The following is a 20,206-nucleotide window of genomic DNA, read 5'->3' as shown; positions in this document are numbered from 1 at the left end:
GAGATTGACAAATATGTTACAGGGCTGTGGCCAAAAAGCCAGGAATTGCAACGTGGAGATCCCCAAGTATCACATGTGCTCAGGTCCAAAATTCTGCCCAGTGTGACTTTATTAAAAATTAAAGGAGCCATCACTAAGGGAATCTGAATTTGTCTGAAAATGCAATAGACATCTGCAGAGCCTCTGAAGTTGCACAAGCACAAATTGAGTTTATTGCTAGCTCACAGAGTGACAAATTTCTGCAGGTTCCAAACACTCCAGAGTCAAAGCCAGGCCACAGAAAGGCAAGAGGAACATTACCAAGCTTCTTGCAAAGTGCCTCTGTACTTGCTGTGCAAGAAGCATCTACCCATGGCCTGCCTACCTTTGGAGTGGTATGCTGTGTCTGTGGGAAATGAAATAAAATTATTTTTCCTCTGTCCAGGACAACACACCAATTGAGCAGACATCACTCCAAATCCCTGGCTAACATTGAGTGTAAACAATGTTAATTTGTAGAAATGTCATGGAATGTTGCTGGGTGGTAACAAAAATGGAAAGGAAAGGGGGAAAAACCTCTAATAAAGCATTTTAAACACTTTTTAAAAAAGAAGTTCATTTCTTAGGACCATGATAGGTTTATTCCAGGGCTGACGCTGGTACTATCTGAATACCGCATACTATCTGAAGTGATTGCTGGGTAAATGTAGATGTTAAAAGTCTGATGATGTTCTCAGTAGCTTATGGTATCTGCAACATAGAATCTGAAAAAGCCACTGAGGCGGGTCTCATGATCAACGAGACCCGCTTCCAGAGGGTTTGCGGGGAGAGCAGGCTAAGCTAAGGCTGGGCAAAGGGAAGCACCGTTGTGTGGTGCGCTGCCCCCCCCCGAGCCCCAGTAATGTACCGTGCATGTGTGCGGTGCACTTCTGGGGTACGCCTCCCCCCTTCCCTGAGTGTGTCCGCCGGGGCTGCAAGCATCCACAGCAGACATAAGAGGGGGAAACCAGGGTTAGCAGAGGGCATGCTCCGCTAACCTCCTGTAAGGGGGGCATTTAAGTCGGCTTGCTGCTAGGAGCCGCTCAGCTCCCGTTGTAGCTCACGACCAGCCGAAACCGGTCTGGGCTCCCTTAACCGAGTTTTGGCTGGTCATGAGAATCGCCTCACTACAAGGTGAAGAAGCTTGCATGCACCTCAATAGCATATTATAAGTTATATGAAAGGCATATTATAAGTTATATGAAACAATATTATGAAATTTTCAACTAACTTGGAGAGTTTTGTAGGATATATCACATCTTCACAAACCCAGTAGTTATGCAGGGATGTAAAAACAAGGGGCGGGGGGAATGGGTTCCACGGAATAGAAGAGGGAAGAAAATGCAAGACCCGTGAGCAGAAAAACAGAAATGTAAAAAATGAATGAATAATGAATAAATAAATGACCAGCTCTCAACACACATGAAAATAATCAAACACATCTATATAACACATATAAAAATACAATAAGATACCAAGTAGAATTGCAAAATACAATGAAAGAATGAGAAACAGGTATATACAGGTGTCCAAACAAAGTCTGAGATGTCTTCAAAATGAGAAATTGAAGATAGGGATGTGCACAAAAATGGTTTGCCCAGTTTGGTTCGAATTCGAACCAGGTTCGAACCAGGAGGTGGTGGTTCAGTTTTGGTTTTGCTCAAACCTCTCCCAGGTTTAGTTCAAATCTGAACCGTTTAGAACTGGTTTGAACCAGTTCAGACAGCCAAAAATTGGTAGGATGGTCGCTGGCACCCAGGGGTACCTGCCACCCAAACCCCAAAGCAATCGGACACTCGTACGATTTTTAATGAATTATTTGGGGAAAAATTTCTCATAGGATATAATGGGACTCGAACCAGCCAATTATTCCTTATTGTGGAGCACCCATGCATGCCAACAGCCATGCAAACCCTAAAGCAATAGGACACCCCTATGATTTTTTATGAATATTTGAAATATTTTAAATTATTTCTCTCATAGGGTATAATGGGACCCAAACCAGCCCATATCCCCTATTGTGGAGCACCTAGGGGCACAAAAGTGGGGTGGGTGGTAGACAACCAGGGGTACCTACTATCCACAAAGTTCCAAGGCAATTGGACACTCCTCTGATTATTGGTGAATTTTAAAATTATTTTGGAATTCCTCATAGAGAATAATGAGGATTGCAGCAAATGTACAGCTTCACGTCGGGGAGAAAGGGATGTCCCAGAGCGAGGGTGCCAATCACCCCCATGGGTTGCTAACCTCACCCTCTGTGCACTACACCACCACTCGCTCTGATAGCTTCCTTGCCCCCATTGGGCACTACCACCCACCACACTCTGCTCTTGGACACCCCTTTCCCCTTGACGTGAAGCTATACATTTGCTGACACCTCCATGCTCCTTTATGGAGAAAAACCTTAAAGTCGCATAAACTACAAAAATCACTTAAAAATCAGCCTTTTTTCCAATTCCTTTCAAATAATTCTGATAGCTTCCTGCCCCCCCCCCTTTGGGCACTACCACCCACCACACTCTGCTCTTGGACACCCCTTTGCCCCCAACGTGAAGCTATACATTTGCTGAGACCTCCATGCTTCTTTATGGAGAAAAACCTTAAAGTCGCGTAAACTTCAAAAATCACTTAAAAATTAGCCCTTTGCCCAATTACTTTCAAATAATTCTGATAGCTTCCTTGCCCATCCTAGGAACTACCACCCACCACACTCCACTCTAGGACACCCCTTCCCCCCCGAAGTGAAGCTATACATTTGCTGCAATCCTAATTATTACCTATGAGGAATTCAAAAATACTTTAACAATGCACCAATAATCAGAGGAGTATCCAATTGCCTTGGGGTTTTGTGGGTGGTAGGCACCCATTTCTGTCTAACACCCATCCTGCTTTTGTGCCCCTAGGTGCTCCACAATAGGGGATATGGGCTGGTTCTGGTCCCATTATACTCTATGAAAAAAATAACTGAAAATAATTCAAATATTCATAAAAAATCATAGGGGTGTCCGATTGCTTCAGGGTTTGAGTGGTTGTTGGCACCCATGGGTGCTCCACAATAATGTATAATGGCCTGGTTCGAGTCCCATTATAACCTATGAAAATAAAATAAAAATTATTTTCAAAAAATCATAAAAAATCGTACGAGTGTCCAATTGCTTTGGGGTTTGGGTGGCAGGTACCCCTGGGTGCCAGCTACTATCCTACCAATTTTTTGATGTCCAAACAGGTTTGAATCAAACCACCCCCTGGTTCGGTTCGAATTCAAACCTGCAGCTCAAACCTGATGGCTGGTTCGGTTCGAACCTTCGAACCATCCTGGTTCGAATTCAAATAGTTTCAAATTCAAACTGGTTTGCACATCCCTAATTGAAGAGTACATACAGTACAGGTAATGAGTCCTCAAATACAAAGGGAGGAGACGATGTATTCAGTAAGATGTAATAAATGCATGTAGTCCTAATCACGAAGCCTTCATTCAAAGAACACAAGCAACCTGCTCTGTAATGACTGACAATAATAGATGATGGAGGACAAGGCACACCAGGGAAAAACCACGACAGTCACCCCGGGATAAAGACCTGTTTCGCCACAAGCTTCATCAGGGGCTGGTTCCCATTAGTACAGGACAAAAGTAGAAAAGCATTTCTTATACAACCAGATTTCTCCAAGCATGTTAAAGCCTCAGGGTTCACGAGCAGTAGCTCAGTAGCTCACGACCAGCCGAAACTAGTCTGGGCTCCCTTAACCCAGTTTTGGCTGGACATGAGAATCGCCTCACTACAAGGCGAAGAAGCTTGCATGCACCTTAACAGCGGGTAGGCATATTATAAGTTATATGAAATAACTTATTACACAATATTATGAAGTTTTCAACTAACTTGGAGAGTTTTGTAGGATACATCACATCTTGACAAACCCAGTAGTTATCCAGGGATGTAAAAAACATACCATTTTTAGTGATGAATGACTTAAACATTCCCTGAAGCTTTCAGAGAAATAAGTTATAGCTGGGTTGATTGTGCCAGGCTCTCAGTTTCTTGGGTGTCAGAATACTTAATAAAGTGAAACATAACTTAAACTCTATTGCATTTCAATGGCAACCGTTGTTCAGTGTCTATTGGCTGGTAAAAGCATCTTTGGTATTTTGGATACAAAAATGGATTTAGCAAGTTGGATTAGATGAGGAGCCTGCTGACCTATCTATTTTCAGCACACCATGAGACAGATTCAAATGTCTCAGTCCACTTTTTGGAATGAAGTTAACTAGTGAGGTGTTTCAACAAAGAATTATGAGACATTTGGAAACATCACAGGCGTCCATATAACAACAGATGACATGATTATGGCCACATCCACACAGGAGGAACACAATCTGATTCTGAGAAATTTGATGGAGCATGTTACATTAATCCAAGCAAAATGCTGTTCATGGTCCAAGACTTGAAATATCCTTTAGCACAAGGGGTCAGAACTAGTGATAGCAAAATTGAGGCAATAGCTAACATGACCAGCTCCTCAGGACGAGAAAGCCCTTGTGAGAAAAATGCAGACTGCATTTCAGGTGCATTCCACTTTTTGCTGTGTGACATATGTGTCTTAACTTTTGTTTGTTTATTGTAAACCGCCCAGAGACATGTGTTTTGGGTGGTATAGAAGTGTGTTAGATAGATAGATAGATAGATAGATAGATAGATAGATAGATAGATAGATAGATAGATAGATAGAACTGACAGTGCAGGAAGTGATGGAGGGGCAGGCAAGTCCTGCCTTCCTCCTTTTAAAGCGCCCACTCTCCAGTTGTGCATGAAATGCTTTGTGCTTATGCCTACCATGCAGCTGCTAAAGTACTCAGATGTTATGACCACAGCAAACTAAACTTGCTACAAGTTACAGCTGAATGAAAATGGAAAAATACATTTCAAGAATATTTTTTCCACCTGCAAATTGTGTTTCCTTTCTTTTTCAAAGATGTTCCAGAGATCTCTATTTACAGCATTATTTTTGCCATTACTGTTTGAAAAATAGCCTCCCATCCCTTTTCTAAATAAGAGTTGTATATTGTTACATGACAGCTTTGGCTCCATAACATCACTGAGGATAACCTGAATTAGTGCAGAGTGAGAGTAATGTCTATTCAATAAGCAATGTCCTCGTCACTCTGAATTGGAATCATTTAGTGGCATTGTCACCCAGCCAAATCTGATTGGCTACATAACAACAATCCTGTTACTAGAATAAGAAGGATTATTTTTAAAAGAAGAAAATGACACCAAACCACTGCAACTTATCAAAGCAGTGGACTGTAGACAAGTATAAAAAGCCTTGGGAATTTTACAGATCCTTTCTTCTTACAAAAAAAGTTGTTCACTACAGAACATTTACTCAGTTGTACCCAATCAGATGCCTCCAAAGATGGACTAAGACCTTATTGACTTTAAGGCAGAATTGTTGATACATCATAAGCCCCAAAGTGGGGAAGCAGAATTATAGCCAAACTGAGGGAAAACTCCACTAGCTGTTGTGTTACTTAAAAGAAAAAAGGGCAGTTAAATCAAGGGCTCAGTTCAACGTGCTGGTTGTGACCTTAAAAACTTTAAGGACAGTCTTCATCCACATTTGCCTTACTCTGATCATAATCTGAGGCCTTACTCCAGATGCCATGCTAGGCATATCCCAGGAACAGGGCCTTTTTAGGGTTTCACCAATTCTAAGAAATGTCCTTCCTAAAGGTGCCTTCCTAAGATCCCAACTCTCCCATTCCTTCAGGCATTGAGTTAAAAACTGGTCTTTTTTTCTTTTTTTTCTTTTGCTTTTGGGGAAATGTGATGCTGAATTTGTGGTTGGGTGGTAATTATTTGACTTTTAGTTATGGATTATGCTTTGATTTCAGTGGCATCTTGGTGATATAATTGCTTTAATGTGTTTTATGAGCTCTTTTTTCTTCTTCTTCTTCTTTTTTGAAGTTTAGTCTCCTTGGGTTGCCTTTGATGAAAAAGGCAGCATATAAATGTTTTGAAAGAAAAGAACTTTTATCAATACATATGTGGAGTGCCAGTGAAGGTGCAAGGCTAAGCTTATTGCAAATCATTTGTCAATATTTCCAAAACTCCTTGGAAAACACCAGCGTAATTACAACATGTGCTGCTTTATCAGACACTTTATCAGATGGGTGGGTCAGCAGGCGGGGAAGAAGACAGTGGTGGGGCGGGCGGAGGAAGAAGAAGGTGGCAGAGGTGAAGGGAGAAAGCAGCAGCAAACTAGAGGTACAGATGTTCTGCGCCTGGCTCAGCTAGTAACCTTTAAAGCCTTTAACATTTTCAGTGCTATATACCTGAAGGACAATCTATTTCCAATTGTTTCTTCCCCTGCATCCTGATACTTAGAGAGGTTTAGTTATTGGGTGCCTTGGACATGGCCAACTCAGTTGTGGCTCGTAGACTTTTAAATGCTTTTCCTGGGAATGTTCACTCTTTGTCCTCCCTCACTGCCTTTTGAACTTTAACTGAGAAAAAGACTTTCCTACTTATCTTAACTAAACATAGGCTAAGAAAACAATAAACAGACTAACGTTCTGCATAAGAGTGTTCTGTTATGGGAGAACCTTTCAGTTTGAATTTAAGTCAGCAAGTGAAGAGCAGACAAACACCTCCAAGCCAGTATATCAACACATTCAAACAGAGAAGCATGCCCCATACAAATAACTGAGGAAAAATCCCAACAATTTTTGGCCGGGGTTGGGGGCGTGGGTTGCTCCAACTGCCTCTGGTAGTGGTCTTTTAGTGTTAAGACAGATCATCCTGGAGATAATCTGTCTATGTGGTTGCTAAGAGTTGACACCGATTGGACAGCACTTAATCAATCAATCAATCATGGTGAAAAAATAGCTACAGGTTGGTTTGTTTTTCTTAGAAGGCCTTCATACCTACCCAGATTGATCATTTTTCCAGATGCCCAGAAGTTTTGCAACTCCTAGATAAATCAACTCACTCTGTCACTGCTAATTTAAAAACAAGGTAAACATCAAAACATAATGAAGCTCTTCTCACGATCCGTGAGAAGAGCTTCTGTCGGGTCTGCAGGGAGAGCCTATAGCCCTGGGCAGCTGGATCGACCACCCACACAACTGCTGGCTTGTCCACCCACATGACTGCCGGCTCTGTCACGGAGCCGGCAGGGGTTGCAGGGATCGGGGGCCGCGCAGCCCCCAGAAGTTCCAGGATGCCCCGCTCAAGTGCGCGGGGCATCCTGGACATACTCCCGAGACTGGAAGGCTTGTTACAGTCTCCCGGCAGGGTTCTCCTTGTGAGGTTCCGTGGCATGAAGCCACATCACGACATCTCCTGATCATGTAGATGGAGTTAGCGGAGCGCGCACTCCGTTAACCTCATTTAAGAGGAGGGGTGGTTATGATGGTTAGCTGCTGGGAGCTACACGGCTCCTGTTGCAGCACATGGTCATCCCAAAGTGGTCTGGGCTCCCTTAGCCCACTTTTGGGCGATCATGGAAATAGCCTCACTGTATTCTTCCCCAAAGAACTGGTGAGTGACCATGTCTCCTTTGCAAGCAAGAAAATGAATAATTTTGAAATATAATGGGCAGTGAAAGTTATTCTCTGTAGTCCTGAGATCCCACAATACAATAATACTGTACTTTATTCAGAAAATAAAGTCAGTATTATGCAAAATAGCCCCACATCGCTCTTCTGCAGCTCCGAAACACAGTGCCAACAGATATGGCATATTCTTCTGCAAAATTGTTGATGGGCAAAATGCTGAGAGCAACTTTTCCTTCTTCACATCAAGGTGCAGTACATTGTGCTATACTTTAAGGTATCCATGATAAAATAAAGCAGTTGTAGATACAACAACAACAAAAAACACCTGCAATTACGCAGCCTAAGCCTGAATTTGTGTACCATCCTGGAAGTTTTGACCACAATGACTTATGGTTGGCAGGCAGTTATGGTAAATTGCCACAGGCCCAGAACTATGCTCATTCCGAGCAGAGATACTTGCAGACTAAATATATAAATGCAATATGTCATCTGAGGCCTGATGGTATGCAGTCCACCATGTACACATAACAGACAGGCAGACAGACACACACACAGCACCTTTTACCAGAGAACCTGCTGCTATAACCCAGACCCACACTTTCACAGAGTCAAACAGCAATGGAAACGTCTAATGTGTACATGTGCATACTCAGGAGTGGTCCTTTTATGAGGAAATGTGAGACTGTTGCCTCAGCTGGCAATTATTCAGGACAGGGGTGTAACTGTAACTGGGCAGATTTTGTTAGATGATCTTGTTAGATTTTGTTAGATGATCACCCTGGACCACCTCCCCAGAAGAGGGGCAACTGATATGCCTATCCTGCTCTCCCCCACCCCGAGATTATATGCTGCCTTTGCAGCTAACCCACTACAGTTCCATGCAGGGCAGCTTGATAAGGTCTAGGTCTCATGCAGCATAATGACATCACGACCCGGCAACAGATGCCAGGATATGATGTCATTATACTGCGCGGCTGCTGCAGCTTAGCAAGTTGCCATGCAGGAGCTGTAGTGGGTTAGCCACAGAGGCAGCAGGTAATCTGGGGAGTGGGGGACAGCAGGGCAAACAGGTGAGGTGGGCTGAGGGCGATGGCAGGGGCTGGCAAACAAACAGCGAGGCAAGGCAAGTAAGCCTTAAAATGAAAAAAAAGAGGGACCTGTGTTACATTCCTAAACTGGCCCCCTTCAGACCATGTTATGCCACTCATTGGGGCAGCCTAAGGGCGGCAAGATGTGCCCTGCCACTCCTTGGGATCAATCCAGGGCCAGACTGGGTGGAATGTATGTGGTGGAATGTATGTGGGGAGGGTGCTGGGTTTTGAGCAGAATGGGTGCTTAAGGGTGGGAATATTCACTGCTGCTGAGTGTGGCGGGGACAGGGGCACCCTGTGGGTGGGGCACACCAGGAATATGCCCTGTTGCCCTGTGGGCCAGTCCAAGCAAGATTTTCAAGGAGTGGCCCTCCTCATATTCCTTGCACAGTTTGGAAGAAGCATCAGGAAAAAAGAAGAGGCTGCTGGCAGCCTTCCCTACTCACCACCTCTCTTGCCACTTTCAATACCTGCAAGAGTCAGTTCTGAAGGAGCTGGGCCCCAGCAAGGGCATGTGGCAAGGTAACATTTGGCATATTGCTTCAGGCACTGCAGTAACCTGGGCAATCCCTGTGCATACTTGAACATTACAGGTATACCTTGTTACTTGTGGAGGTTTGGTTCCTCGCCTACCATCACGAGTAATGAAACCATGGGGCTATTCTCACAATTAACAAAAATCGGGCTAGGAGAGCCTAGCCCGATTTTTGTTTATCCTAAGAACCACCAGGCTCGCAAGCAAGCCTGGTGGTTCTGGAGAGGCTAACCCGCTCAAGTAGCCCGCCCCTTAGCCTGGGTTTGTGGAGCTAGCACTCCGCAAACCCAGGCTATCTGCTCGTGAGTAGCCATGGCGCGGCTCTGCGGCACAGCTACTTGCGAGTAGACCCCCAACCGGGAGGTGAAAAGCCACCTCCCAGCTCAGGATGTCTCCCCAGAATGCCCTGTGCGCTTGCACAGGGCATACTGGGGCTTCCGGGGGCCACTCAGCCCCCACTCCCCCCGCTCCCCCCAGCCCCCACCGGCTCCATCACAGAGCCAGCAACTGTGTGGGTGGCCGATCCGGCCGCCCAGGGCTCCTTGCTCAGTTGTCTGCGGGGAGAGCAGGCTTAGCCCGCTCTCCCTGCAGTTTGTAGAAAGCGGGTCTCACGGATCATGAGACCTGCCTCCATGAGTAATGAGGCTTTGGGCCTATGTAAAACAGGGAGTTAGGTTCCTGGACAGAAAAAGGGGCCAAAAGGTTTTTTAAAACGGAAGAAAAAACCTGAAATGCATTACTGTACTGTGCTCCATGTGATCTCCTTGTGCTCTCCTTGTGCCCAGCAATGCCCCCGAAACAGCAAAATGCCCCCCCAAACCACAAGAAATCATGGAGGAAATGACTTTTTAAAAAAGAAATGAGTTACAAAATGGCTCCTGCAGACAAAATGGTGGCCTAAAGTGATCTCCGCAGTCACATTTGGTCCTCTAAGAACCATGGATACATGGGTTTCAACCCTTTGGTATGCGCAGATAATGAAATAGGGTATTAGACACATGTGAATACATGAAACCAAGAATAGTGGTTCTGCAAGTAACAAGGTTTGCCTACATAGAGACAAGTGTGATAACTTCGATTGATCAAGGTTTATTACAGTCTATGACCAGCACAACAAGGAAATAGAATAGAACATATAACACAGTTATAAAAACATAATACCACTTATATCATAATACCCTAGGGTATATTACTGAAACCACCAAAAGCCTCCCAATCTTAAGGAGGGAGTTAATTACTAAAACTCAAAAATTTATAAATAAGACAGAGTGAATATACAATTGAAATAAAAACATAAATAACAATTAAAAAGATAACAGGTCAACAGTCTGAAAACTCACAAACTATACTATAACTAAAAAGCTATAGGTCAGCACTGGATTTATTAATTAGAAGCTGACGCAATCTTCGAGTTGCCGCACAGAAGCCCACCACTTTCCAAGTAATGGCAGGAGTGTGACAACTTAATACAAGAGTCACAATAGAGTGAGCCAATGGTAAGCAACCTGTAAATGCTTTTGTAGTTATTATTATGGTTCATTGTGCTTTGAAATTGTGTTTGCTTAAGATGTTTGAACATAGAAACATAGGAAGCTACCATATACTGAGTCAGGCTATTGGTTTTATCAAACTCTATGTTGTCTACACAGACTGGAAGCGGCTTCTCCAAGGTTGCAGGCAGCAATCTCTCTCAGCCCTATCTTGGAGATGCTTCCAGGGAGGGAACTTGGAACCTTCTGCTCTTCCCAGAGCAGCTCCATACCCTGAGGGGAATATCATACAGTGTTCACACTTCTAGTCTCCCATTCATATGCAACCAGAGTGGACCCTGCTTAGCTAAGGGGACAAGTCATGCTTGCTACCACAAGACCAGCTCTCCTCTTTGTTTCTTTGGGTTGTGTTTTTTTTTTAAGTACTGAATGGGGATATATTGTGATTCATTAAGACCAGTGATGCAGGACAAGGAATGGACGTACTTCCTCAGGCTGAAGGGCAGGTGACAGCTCAAGGAGGGAGGCTTTTAACTTGAGCCATTCTTCTCCTAATAAGGAACGAAGGCCTGTCTCAGTGGTGTCCTTGAACGTGTGCCACCCACACAACATGATACAACTCCTTATGCCTGTAGTGGCTACTGATATAGAGAAACCTGTTTCATTCTCCAGAATTTGCAAACAGAGGGGAATGGAAGTGCATGTTCCATTTCCTCATTAGGAACATTCTAAAGCTACTCTCAAGAGTGAGCAAAACCGGGCTAAGGGAGTCCAGCCTGGTTTTGCTCACTTGTGAGAACCACCGGGCTCAAGGGTGGGCCCGGTAGCTCCATGGTGGCAAGCCCACCTAAGTAGCCACCGCCTTAAATGATGTTTTAGTGGAGTGAGCACTCCGTTAACCTCGGTCTTTTGGTCATGTGTCTGCTGAGGCTACTTGCAGCCACGACAAACACATTCGGGGGGAGAGGGAGGGGGGATCCCAGAAATGCATCATGTACTCGCATGGTGCATTACTGGGGCTCTCATGGCGGTGCTTCCCTGCACCTGACCCCCAGAGCTGTCGTGCAAGCCATGGCGAGGCGCGGGTGGCCCGTAGGAGATCTGCCCACCCAGTACAGGGTAAATGATTGTCTGCGGGGAGAGCGGGTCAAACTGCTCATGTGAAGTGCCTCAATGTGTGAACCAGCCCTCGGCTATACTTATATACTTTATTATGAAATCTTGCCTGGTACAGCCCATTGGAGGATTACTTCAGGGCAATGTTGGCTGTGCAAAATACACATTTTCCTATGCATTTCTCTGTTTCATCTATTCTTTGCTTCTTTTGTGTTCTTTGTTTCTTTTGTGTTGATACAAAAATCGTAGCTTACGGTAGAAAGAAAGAGAGAGAGAGCGACCTGGAGAAACAACAGAAATATTGATGTAATCTGCATTCTTCTCTTTCCAGCTCCAACGACCCAGCTTGGGATTACTGGAGGCGCTGAAGTTCTATTGTCCTGCTGGTACCTTGTGTTGATACTGTCCTCTTACACCAGCATAATGTACCTGAAGAACATCGTTCTACAATAAATGTAAAGAACCATGAGAGGCTTTTAAGGATTCTTTGAAAGTGCTGATGACTGGATCCAATCTGGTAGAGTTTGTTAAAAAGCGGCGTGGGATATAATCAGCAGTGCTTATATGGGGATGATCGCCTTCTGTAGAATTGCTCATTATGTAAATACTTTAATTCTACTCTCTTTTTTATTAGCTGCATTACCTTGTGAAGCAGTACACATTGTCCTTTTTTTTTTAAAAGACGTGAAAGCTCTGAAATTACTTTTAGAGGATATTAATTGTGAGTTCATGTTTGTAATCTATAACTTTTCAAAAGCATTCAGTCATGGTCTGCTGGTTTGCAGACTGTAGTTTACATAAAAAGAACCCAAATATTGCAGTTAAAAATATGATCTTTAAGGCTGCAATACAAGCATTCATTTCCCTCTTTAAATAAGATTTTATCTTCATTTATAAAGTTTTTTTTTTTACAAAAAGCTAAATAATATTGCCTTCAATTCAATTCTTCAAAAATAGAACACATAACCTAGATTTTCTTCTAGCATGATACTCCGATTTCAAGAATGAGCCTTGCAATATGACTGCACTGTGCAGTTATGCTTTGATTTTGATTTTCCTGTCAGTTCAGCATGGGTGTGCCTTCATAAGATACTGCTTTTCTCTTCCTCTCTGACAAATTGGGGATGTTTTTGGTAGATGCTAAGCTCAAGGGTACCGAATATCTTCTTAAGGACAAAGGTGCTATTGGATGTACAATGAATACAACCAGTCGGGTAAAGGAACTACTCCAAACACTAAGCACAGCAAAGTAAGTAGACAGTAATATTTTTTTTAGTCCAGCTGTCAAGTACAACACATATCCCAAATCTGTACAAAAATATCCGATCTCTCTCAGAGATTTCTATGTGAATGTAAAAGTTCCATACCTGAAACTGACCATACCTGTCAACTTGTGTGTTTTTTTTAAAGAGGTGGCTAATTTTATGTCAGTAAATATTGTACTTCCTGTTGACTTTTGGTTGACTTATAGATGATAGTCCTTTTGTTTGCAAAATCTTCGGAGTCAGAATTCTCATCATACACAATACATTTCAAAAAACACACTTGTATGCATGCACACACAAATAATAATAGTCACCATTCCAAATACTGACCTTTGCCACACAGGACATATTCTAACATACTACTGCTTTTAAAACATTTTTGCCTAAAGTCAGTTTGTCAACACAATAAAAGAGCCCCTGGTGGCGCAGTGGTGAAACTGCTGCCCTGTAACCAGAAGGTTACAAGTTTGATCCTGACCAGGGGCTCAAGGTTGACTCAGCCTTCCATCCTTCCGAGGTCGGTAAAATGAGTACCCAGAATGTTGGGGGCAATATGCTAAAATCATTGTAAACCGCTTAGAGAGCTCTGGCTATAAAGCGGTATATAAATGTAAGTGCTATTGCTATTGCTAATAAATCATTGTTCCTTCTCCCACACAAACATGCAACTCAGGAATCTCCTCAAATGCCTGCTGTAGATGTACGTCACGTGTCATCCATGTTTCCACCTATTTGGGGCAATCCTGTCTATGCTCTATTGTGACATCAAGCCCTACATCTTATGGGAAAATGCAGATAAATACAGCCCTTTGCTCTAGAAAGGGAAATTTTAAATATCCTATAAGGCACTGAACAAACCATAAGACATAGCCAGTCTTAAATTAAACTTGAGTTATTTTTCTTCTTGTTTTGCATCTTACGTATCTATTTCCCAAAATATAATTAACACTGTAAACCTATGTTAGCATATATCTTCAGAAAGGTCTTCTAACATTCCAAAATTCACAAGTTCTGCTTCAGTATAAATTAACACTGCATATTTGCCTAAGCAACATCTTAATGAAAACAATGGACTTTTATGTAAAAGTTGTATTTACATGGTTGTAAAAGGTCAACTTTAAAAACAGAAGAAAGTAGGGAGAACCCTCTGAAAAACTGGAGGTGATGCTTTGCGTCTATTCTAGATTTGCACTAGCCCTTAATAAGGACACAAAGTTACACCTAAAAAATTGGGAAAATATTTACAGAGGTAGCTTAATATGAAATAAATGAATAATGCAGTGTAAAGTTTTTCATTTGGATTAATTCTAGTTCTTACACAAAAATAACTCATGAGAAATTGCCCTTTTCTACTTGACTTAGGTATTTGTGTTCACTGGTTCAGGTTGAGAAATAACACTATAGTCTCTTTAACTGAAATTGCTAAGGCCTGGGCACTTTCCAGATTACCTGCTACAACAGTGTCACTATGTTTTCTCCAAGTGTGCTTCCATATTGTCTGTGTTTTGACATTGCAGTCCCTGCACTATCAGAAAGGTGCCATTCACATTTCTGATGCCTTATTTCAGATTTTATTGCCACGTTACAGTCCTATAGTGTTGCATGTGTGTTGCAAAAAAAAAAAGAAGAAAGCTGTATTTTCCTGTTGTAGGAGTTTTGTGCAAGCTAGAAAAGACTGCTCCCCCTGCTGGTGGCTTTGCGCAACAAACAGCTTCAACCCTTTAAAAAAAGTTTTGAACGCCATCTGCCAAACCGAAGCATTTTACCGCTGTTGTAGTAAGTAATCTGGAAAGCGCCCTGCTCTGCAAAGTGTAGTCAACAAACTGAGTATGTTCAGCAAGCTGTTGTACCTCAAAATGAGTTCATATAAGCATTACGGTCACAAGAACAAATCAATGTTTCAGCAAGCCATAGATGAGGCTGCAGTGTTTTTAACTTAATTCAGTTCAAAGTGTGATTATAAAATAAATAAATGTTATATGTTAAATAATTCTCCCATTCATAAACTTTCAAAAAGCTGGAGGAAGGGGAATTTATTTAATGCATAGTGCAGGTTCCTGAGCAATTCTTTTAGTATCACCACCACAGAATTTTCCTTGGTACATAGCGAGCATGCCCTCGAAGTTCTGTCACTATTGTTGCTACCCAGATCCAACACACAGTTCACACACATTTCTATACTATAACTGTATTTTGTCTTGTCATCTCTATAAATAACATGTATACAGTACAGATTAGCAAAAGGAAGGATCCAGTTTAACTGAACAATGGCTTTTAGGAAAAAAATAAGAAAGGGCTATCCTGAGAGTAAGTTGGCAGAGCCATATAGTTTAACTCTGTACAGTTCATACTCATTTTTTTTAATTGTCTTCACAGCATATATTGTGGGTCTATTGATGTCATATATATGGCGTTTTTCTTTTCAAAAAGCATGACTGGTTGGTCTGGTGCAATATCCTGATTTTGTGGGGGTGACCAGACATCCATAATGGCTGGAGTAGCTGGAAGCAGATGCAACTTTCAATTGCTCTTTTTGTGCTCCCTTATAATGGAGGTTTTGCCACAGGGAACAGGAGCTTGTTTATCCCAACTCTTGAATAGAATGTCACAAAGAGGCACAAAAACCAGGAAGTATCATTACCTTGTTGTACCTGTACGTTTGAATGTTTGAAGCCACCCCTTTGATTCTTCCTTGTATTGCAGCTTTAAATTTCTAGAATGCATTCAGCAGACTGAAAGAGTAGTGCTATAGGAAGCATTTTGTATGTCAGTACTCTCTTAAGAAGAAAGCAACAAGTCAAAGATATGATAGAAATAAAGAGTACCCAGTGATATACTCTTAACATTGCTTTTCACTGCACAAAGAGCTGTTTTTCAATTCATTTGCTCATCCAAACTCTATAATCAAGTTAACTGCCTTCATGATCCTTCCCCCAGCACTTGGAGTCTGATGATTCCTGCAGCAAACAGGGTGATATTTTATTTTTATTATTATTGATTTTTGTTTGTGTGCGAAATCTTACCACAATAGCATCTGGAACACATTCGCCCAATGTTCAGCCCAGCCTCTGTGCTTTCATACACAGTTACTGGGTGCAATTTCTTTTTCAAAGTATAAGCCCAGGGTTGTGGATGAAAACTTCGTACAAACCTCTCCCTGCTTGTCCAAGAGGGGAGAATTATATGTACAAAACAGGGCTCCATCCCATAAGTACGATATTGGGAGCAGCTCAATAAGCACTTTCAAGATTGGACCATAGATGCTCCTTTTGAAAACATGGTCAGTGAAGGCCCTAATCCTGTAAAGACAGGCAAATACATATAGTTCTGCACTAAGTAGTCCCAATAATTAAAAAATAAATGAATAATAGCAGGTGTCTACATGTTTATAGGATTACTCTCTGGTAAAAGTTCCACGCTTCTTTGGTAAACAGTTTCCCCCCCTATATAATCATTATACAATTTGGGATTTATTGGGACTTGATGTGAATTGTGTTGATTGTCGCAAATTTCAAATATCATTTTTCAAAGTTTATTAGTCCTTAAACTGTGGGGTATGTTTGCTTTCTTCTATTTCTTACATGATAATCTGTGCTCATCTAGTTGGTATCATTACTGTTCATATTTTTAATCAGCCACAATTATATTTCTCCCAGTCATGGAAAAATATGAAAAAAATAAATGGATTAGCTCCAAGTGATACAACTGAAACTTATTATGCTTAAGTTGTCCCAAATGTTTGAATAGTTACAGATCATGAAATAATGTGTTTGACAAATCAGGACACTTAACTGCCATTGTGTTATTGCCAGATTGAAATATGGAGGGGAAAAGGCAATTCTAAGTGTTGTAGGTTGTGATGCTAGATTAAAACTAGGAATGTTAATACATTTAATCTGAAAGCTGTTTTTTGGAAAGTTAACAGGAAAAATTCAAAATTTGATTGGAGTTTCTCTTATCTTCACTATCGCTTAAATTATATTCTGTTTCAGAAACAGACGTGTTAAAATCCCCACCACTAAAGCTGGTTTTTTGCACATCTCCACAGTCAACACTCAACATTATACTGACCAAAATACCCATTTACCCCACACAATTGTGTGCACTTAAGAATGTGTATACCAAAATATGTATTTACATTGATAAATAATATGCCTTAACGCCTCAGTATGCACTTACTTTCAGGGACTGGATCATCCTCTTCCAGTCTGAGGAAAATAGTCCATATTTCATAACTTGCAGTGGAAGAGTTTGTTTTTGAAACTTCATTCTTACCCCCCCCCCGCCTCCCCGAAAGGGCATTCAACACTTTTAAATATTCTTTCACCAAGTAGACTGTGTCAGAAATTCAAAGCCATGATGGAACTCTTAACATGAGATTCCAGGTGGGCAGAGTAACTTTTTTAAAGCAAATTATTAACGTTGCAATCTAGATCCATTTGAATCTATTGGACTTTTGCCACTGATTTTATAGGTAGGGAGATAGATTGCATCTGGGGACAAGTATAACCTTAGATGAAATGTTCATACTGTTAATCTTTGCTGGTAGATAATCATATGGTGTATAGCAGTCCTGCCCAGCTTGTGATCCTCTGGGATGAACATAGCCCACCAACCAGTTATGAGAGCACACAGGAAGCTGAATAAACCTTCTGGCTTTACACCTTTTCAGAAATGTACAAATGCAGGGAGGGTTGTCAGACACTTGGTTGTCAGACACTAGCATACATAGCTTGTGGTATTTGGCTTCTTGTTGTGGCAGGCCTGGTGTACACCATAGTGGAATATATCTGTACTTATTAAGGGGAGTACTGTGAGTATCAAAGTAAGGTACATGTATTGAGTTATATTTGTAAAGAGTTCTTTGGTGATCACGCTGTACACACTTTGAATGTGATTCCTTCTTTTTTTCTTCCTTAAACAAGAATTCTCTTCTTGGTCCTTCCTCTGTCCTTTCCAGCTACCATAGTCCTTTCTCATTTTATCTCTGGTCCACATTACTGTTACCTTCTTCCCTGTATTGTTTTCACCTGACCCGTATGCAGTGGTTCTGTTTCAGAACAAATGAATGCCTCCTTAATGATGATCTGACCTGAAATGTGGCTTGCAAGTTGTAGCAGGAAAAGTGAGTGACAGCATTAGCCTCATCAGAAGCAGAAGCCAATGAAAAGGAGACTCGTATGAGGGACGTATGATAGGATTATTCTTGTTTGAGGCAGAAACATGTTTTTGAATTTATGTATGTCCGATTTCTAAAATGTCTGTAGAGCCTAGTTGATGGTTTTTAAAAAGGTGCTTCTTTCTAGATGCTGGGGATTATGATGTTTTTAAATTTTAAAGCAGGCAACTAGTGTCCATCACATGTATTTTATATGCAAACTTTTGAGCACACATTTGGCCCACTTAGTGTATCATTTTTCTTGAGTTACATCTCAAGCTACTGGTTTGAAATCTGCCACCTGGGGGACTGAACACAGTGGCTAAACTGAGAGAACGAAATTAAAGTATAAACATTACTTCCTTTTGATATGTTGAGATCAGGGAGGAGAAAGGAGTGGACCAATTCATTCCATCTTCTGTCTCTCCTGTAAAGGATATTTACTTTCTGAAGAGGTGTGCTAAGACAAGGAGCCTCAAACATTTTTGCCCTCTATATTTCCTGATCATTTTTTCCCTGAGATACTCTTATTCTGTCCACTGATCAAATGTCTCAGTGGAGACCTCCCTGGGGGTCAATGAGACAGCCCCAATGAAATGCCTCAAGCCTTTCCTTGTGTAATTTCCCATTTTGTCTCTAAGGCAAAGCATTGTGAGACAGGGTCTCATGTTGATGCCATTTACTGTGGCCAAAATCCAAATATTCACTCAGCTTATTCTGTCAGCCATGTGCTATTTAGTCCCGTGTTTCTCACACATATGCTCTCCTTAAAGCACAAAGCAACCCACTTTTGAAACTGCGGGGCATTGCAAGAACCACTGGTGATAGCATGGGTTTTAAAGAAATAAACTTTAAAAAACATCAAAACACCTCGCACTAGGTGAGAGAGTGTAAAATTGTTCTCTGGAACCCAAAGCTGTGAGACAAACGAGATGTGATGTTGAAGTTCTGTGATTGGAACTCCAAACATCTTTTTCTTTTTCAAAAGCAGCACTGGAGAAGCAATTTAGACCAGGGCCCTTGTGTAGGAAAGGGAGAGAAATTAACCCTTTGCCCACATACTGATCTCCCAATTTAAATCATCCTCCCAAAACTGCGGTCTGTTATCTATGTCAGTTAAAAGTTCTATGCCCATATTTTTCCCCATCCATTGCTAATAGCTTTGGGAAAGGCTAATTTTGATCGAGGTTGCAAAAGACTTGGAATCATCCTTGCCACTCATGCCATAGCCCTGATCCAACGGGTCCTCCTTGAGCTGTGTTACATAGAGGCCGAATTGCAAGAAGACATAAGATGGTTGTGGTGGCTTACAGACTCATAACAGGGTCTTCACACCCCAGTGAAGACACAAGTAAGACTTCAGCACTATGATGCTAGGAAGATACAGTAAGCTCATGTGAAAATATCTTCCCATCACCATGGTCTTTAAAATAATCTGTGTGGAATTTCTCTTATAGCATAGGGGCCTACTGTTCAAATCAACAAACTTGCAGATCTATGAGGAAGCACAACATTTTACACCTTCCAAAGCTATAAATAAATACAATGAGCTGCCGTGTGTACTGTGGTAGCATGATAGCAAATATTTATAATTGACTAAAAGGTTGACTTTGTGTTTATTGCTTCCATATATCCAGCTGAGAAGTGTAAAAGTCTGTATACAAAAGAATACTTCATTTTCAGTTTGATTCGTTTAAGTCTATTCATTATTACACATGAATAAAAGCATTAAATGCACTTTAATTGGGGTTGTTCCTGTTGACAGTTTAATCTTCTTCCCCTTCCCTTCTCTGTTAAACCTTAGAGGAAAAAGCAGGAAATATATGTTGCCTCCCAGACAGACCTAAAAATAGCTAGGTTGAGACCATGTTAACAAGTAGAGAAGATGGGGGAAAATTAAAAAATTTTAAAAAAATTGAGTAGATTCTGAATATGAAGAGCTGTTCTTTTGAAAACTAATTTCTCTTTGGGTTTG

At 41.6% G+C, this 20,206-nt stretch overlaps 1 protein-coding gene across 2 annotated transcripts in view; it reads left to right on the top strand.

Annotated features, from left to right (window-relative positions):
* The window catches only part of NEGR1 (neuronal growth regulator 1), a 746,066-nt gene extending 726,092 nt beyond the window's left edge, over positions 1–19,974 (top strand). For both annotated transcript variants that reach the window (XM_053244669.1, XM_053244673.1), the window contains one exon: positions 12,140–19,974. In XM_053244669.1, coding sequence (XP_053100644.1) covers positions 12,140–12,261 — 122 coding nt within the window. In that variant the 3' untranslated portion in view covers positions 12,262–19,974. The remainder of the gene's footprint in view (positions 1–12,139) is intronic.
* The last annotated feature ends 232 nt before the right edge of the window (positions 19,975–20,206 follow it).

The sequence above is a fragment of the Hemicordylus capensis genome, chromosome 4, assembly GCF_027244095.1.
Source record: "Hemicordylus capensis ecotype Gifberg chromosome 4, rHemCap1.1.pri, whole genome shotgun sequence".
Classification (NCBI taxonomy): Eukaryota; Metazoa; Chordata; class Lepidosauria; order Squamata; family Cordylidae; genus Hemicordylus; species Hemicordylus capensis.
The sequence above is the reverse complement of the archived record's forward strand: the minus strand, read 5'-3'. Positions and strand labels throughout refer to the sequence as shown.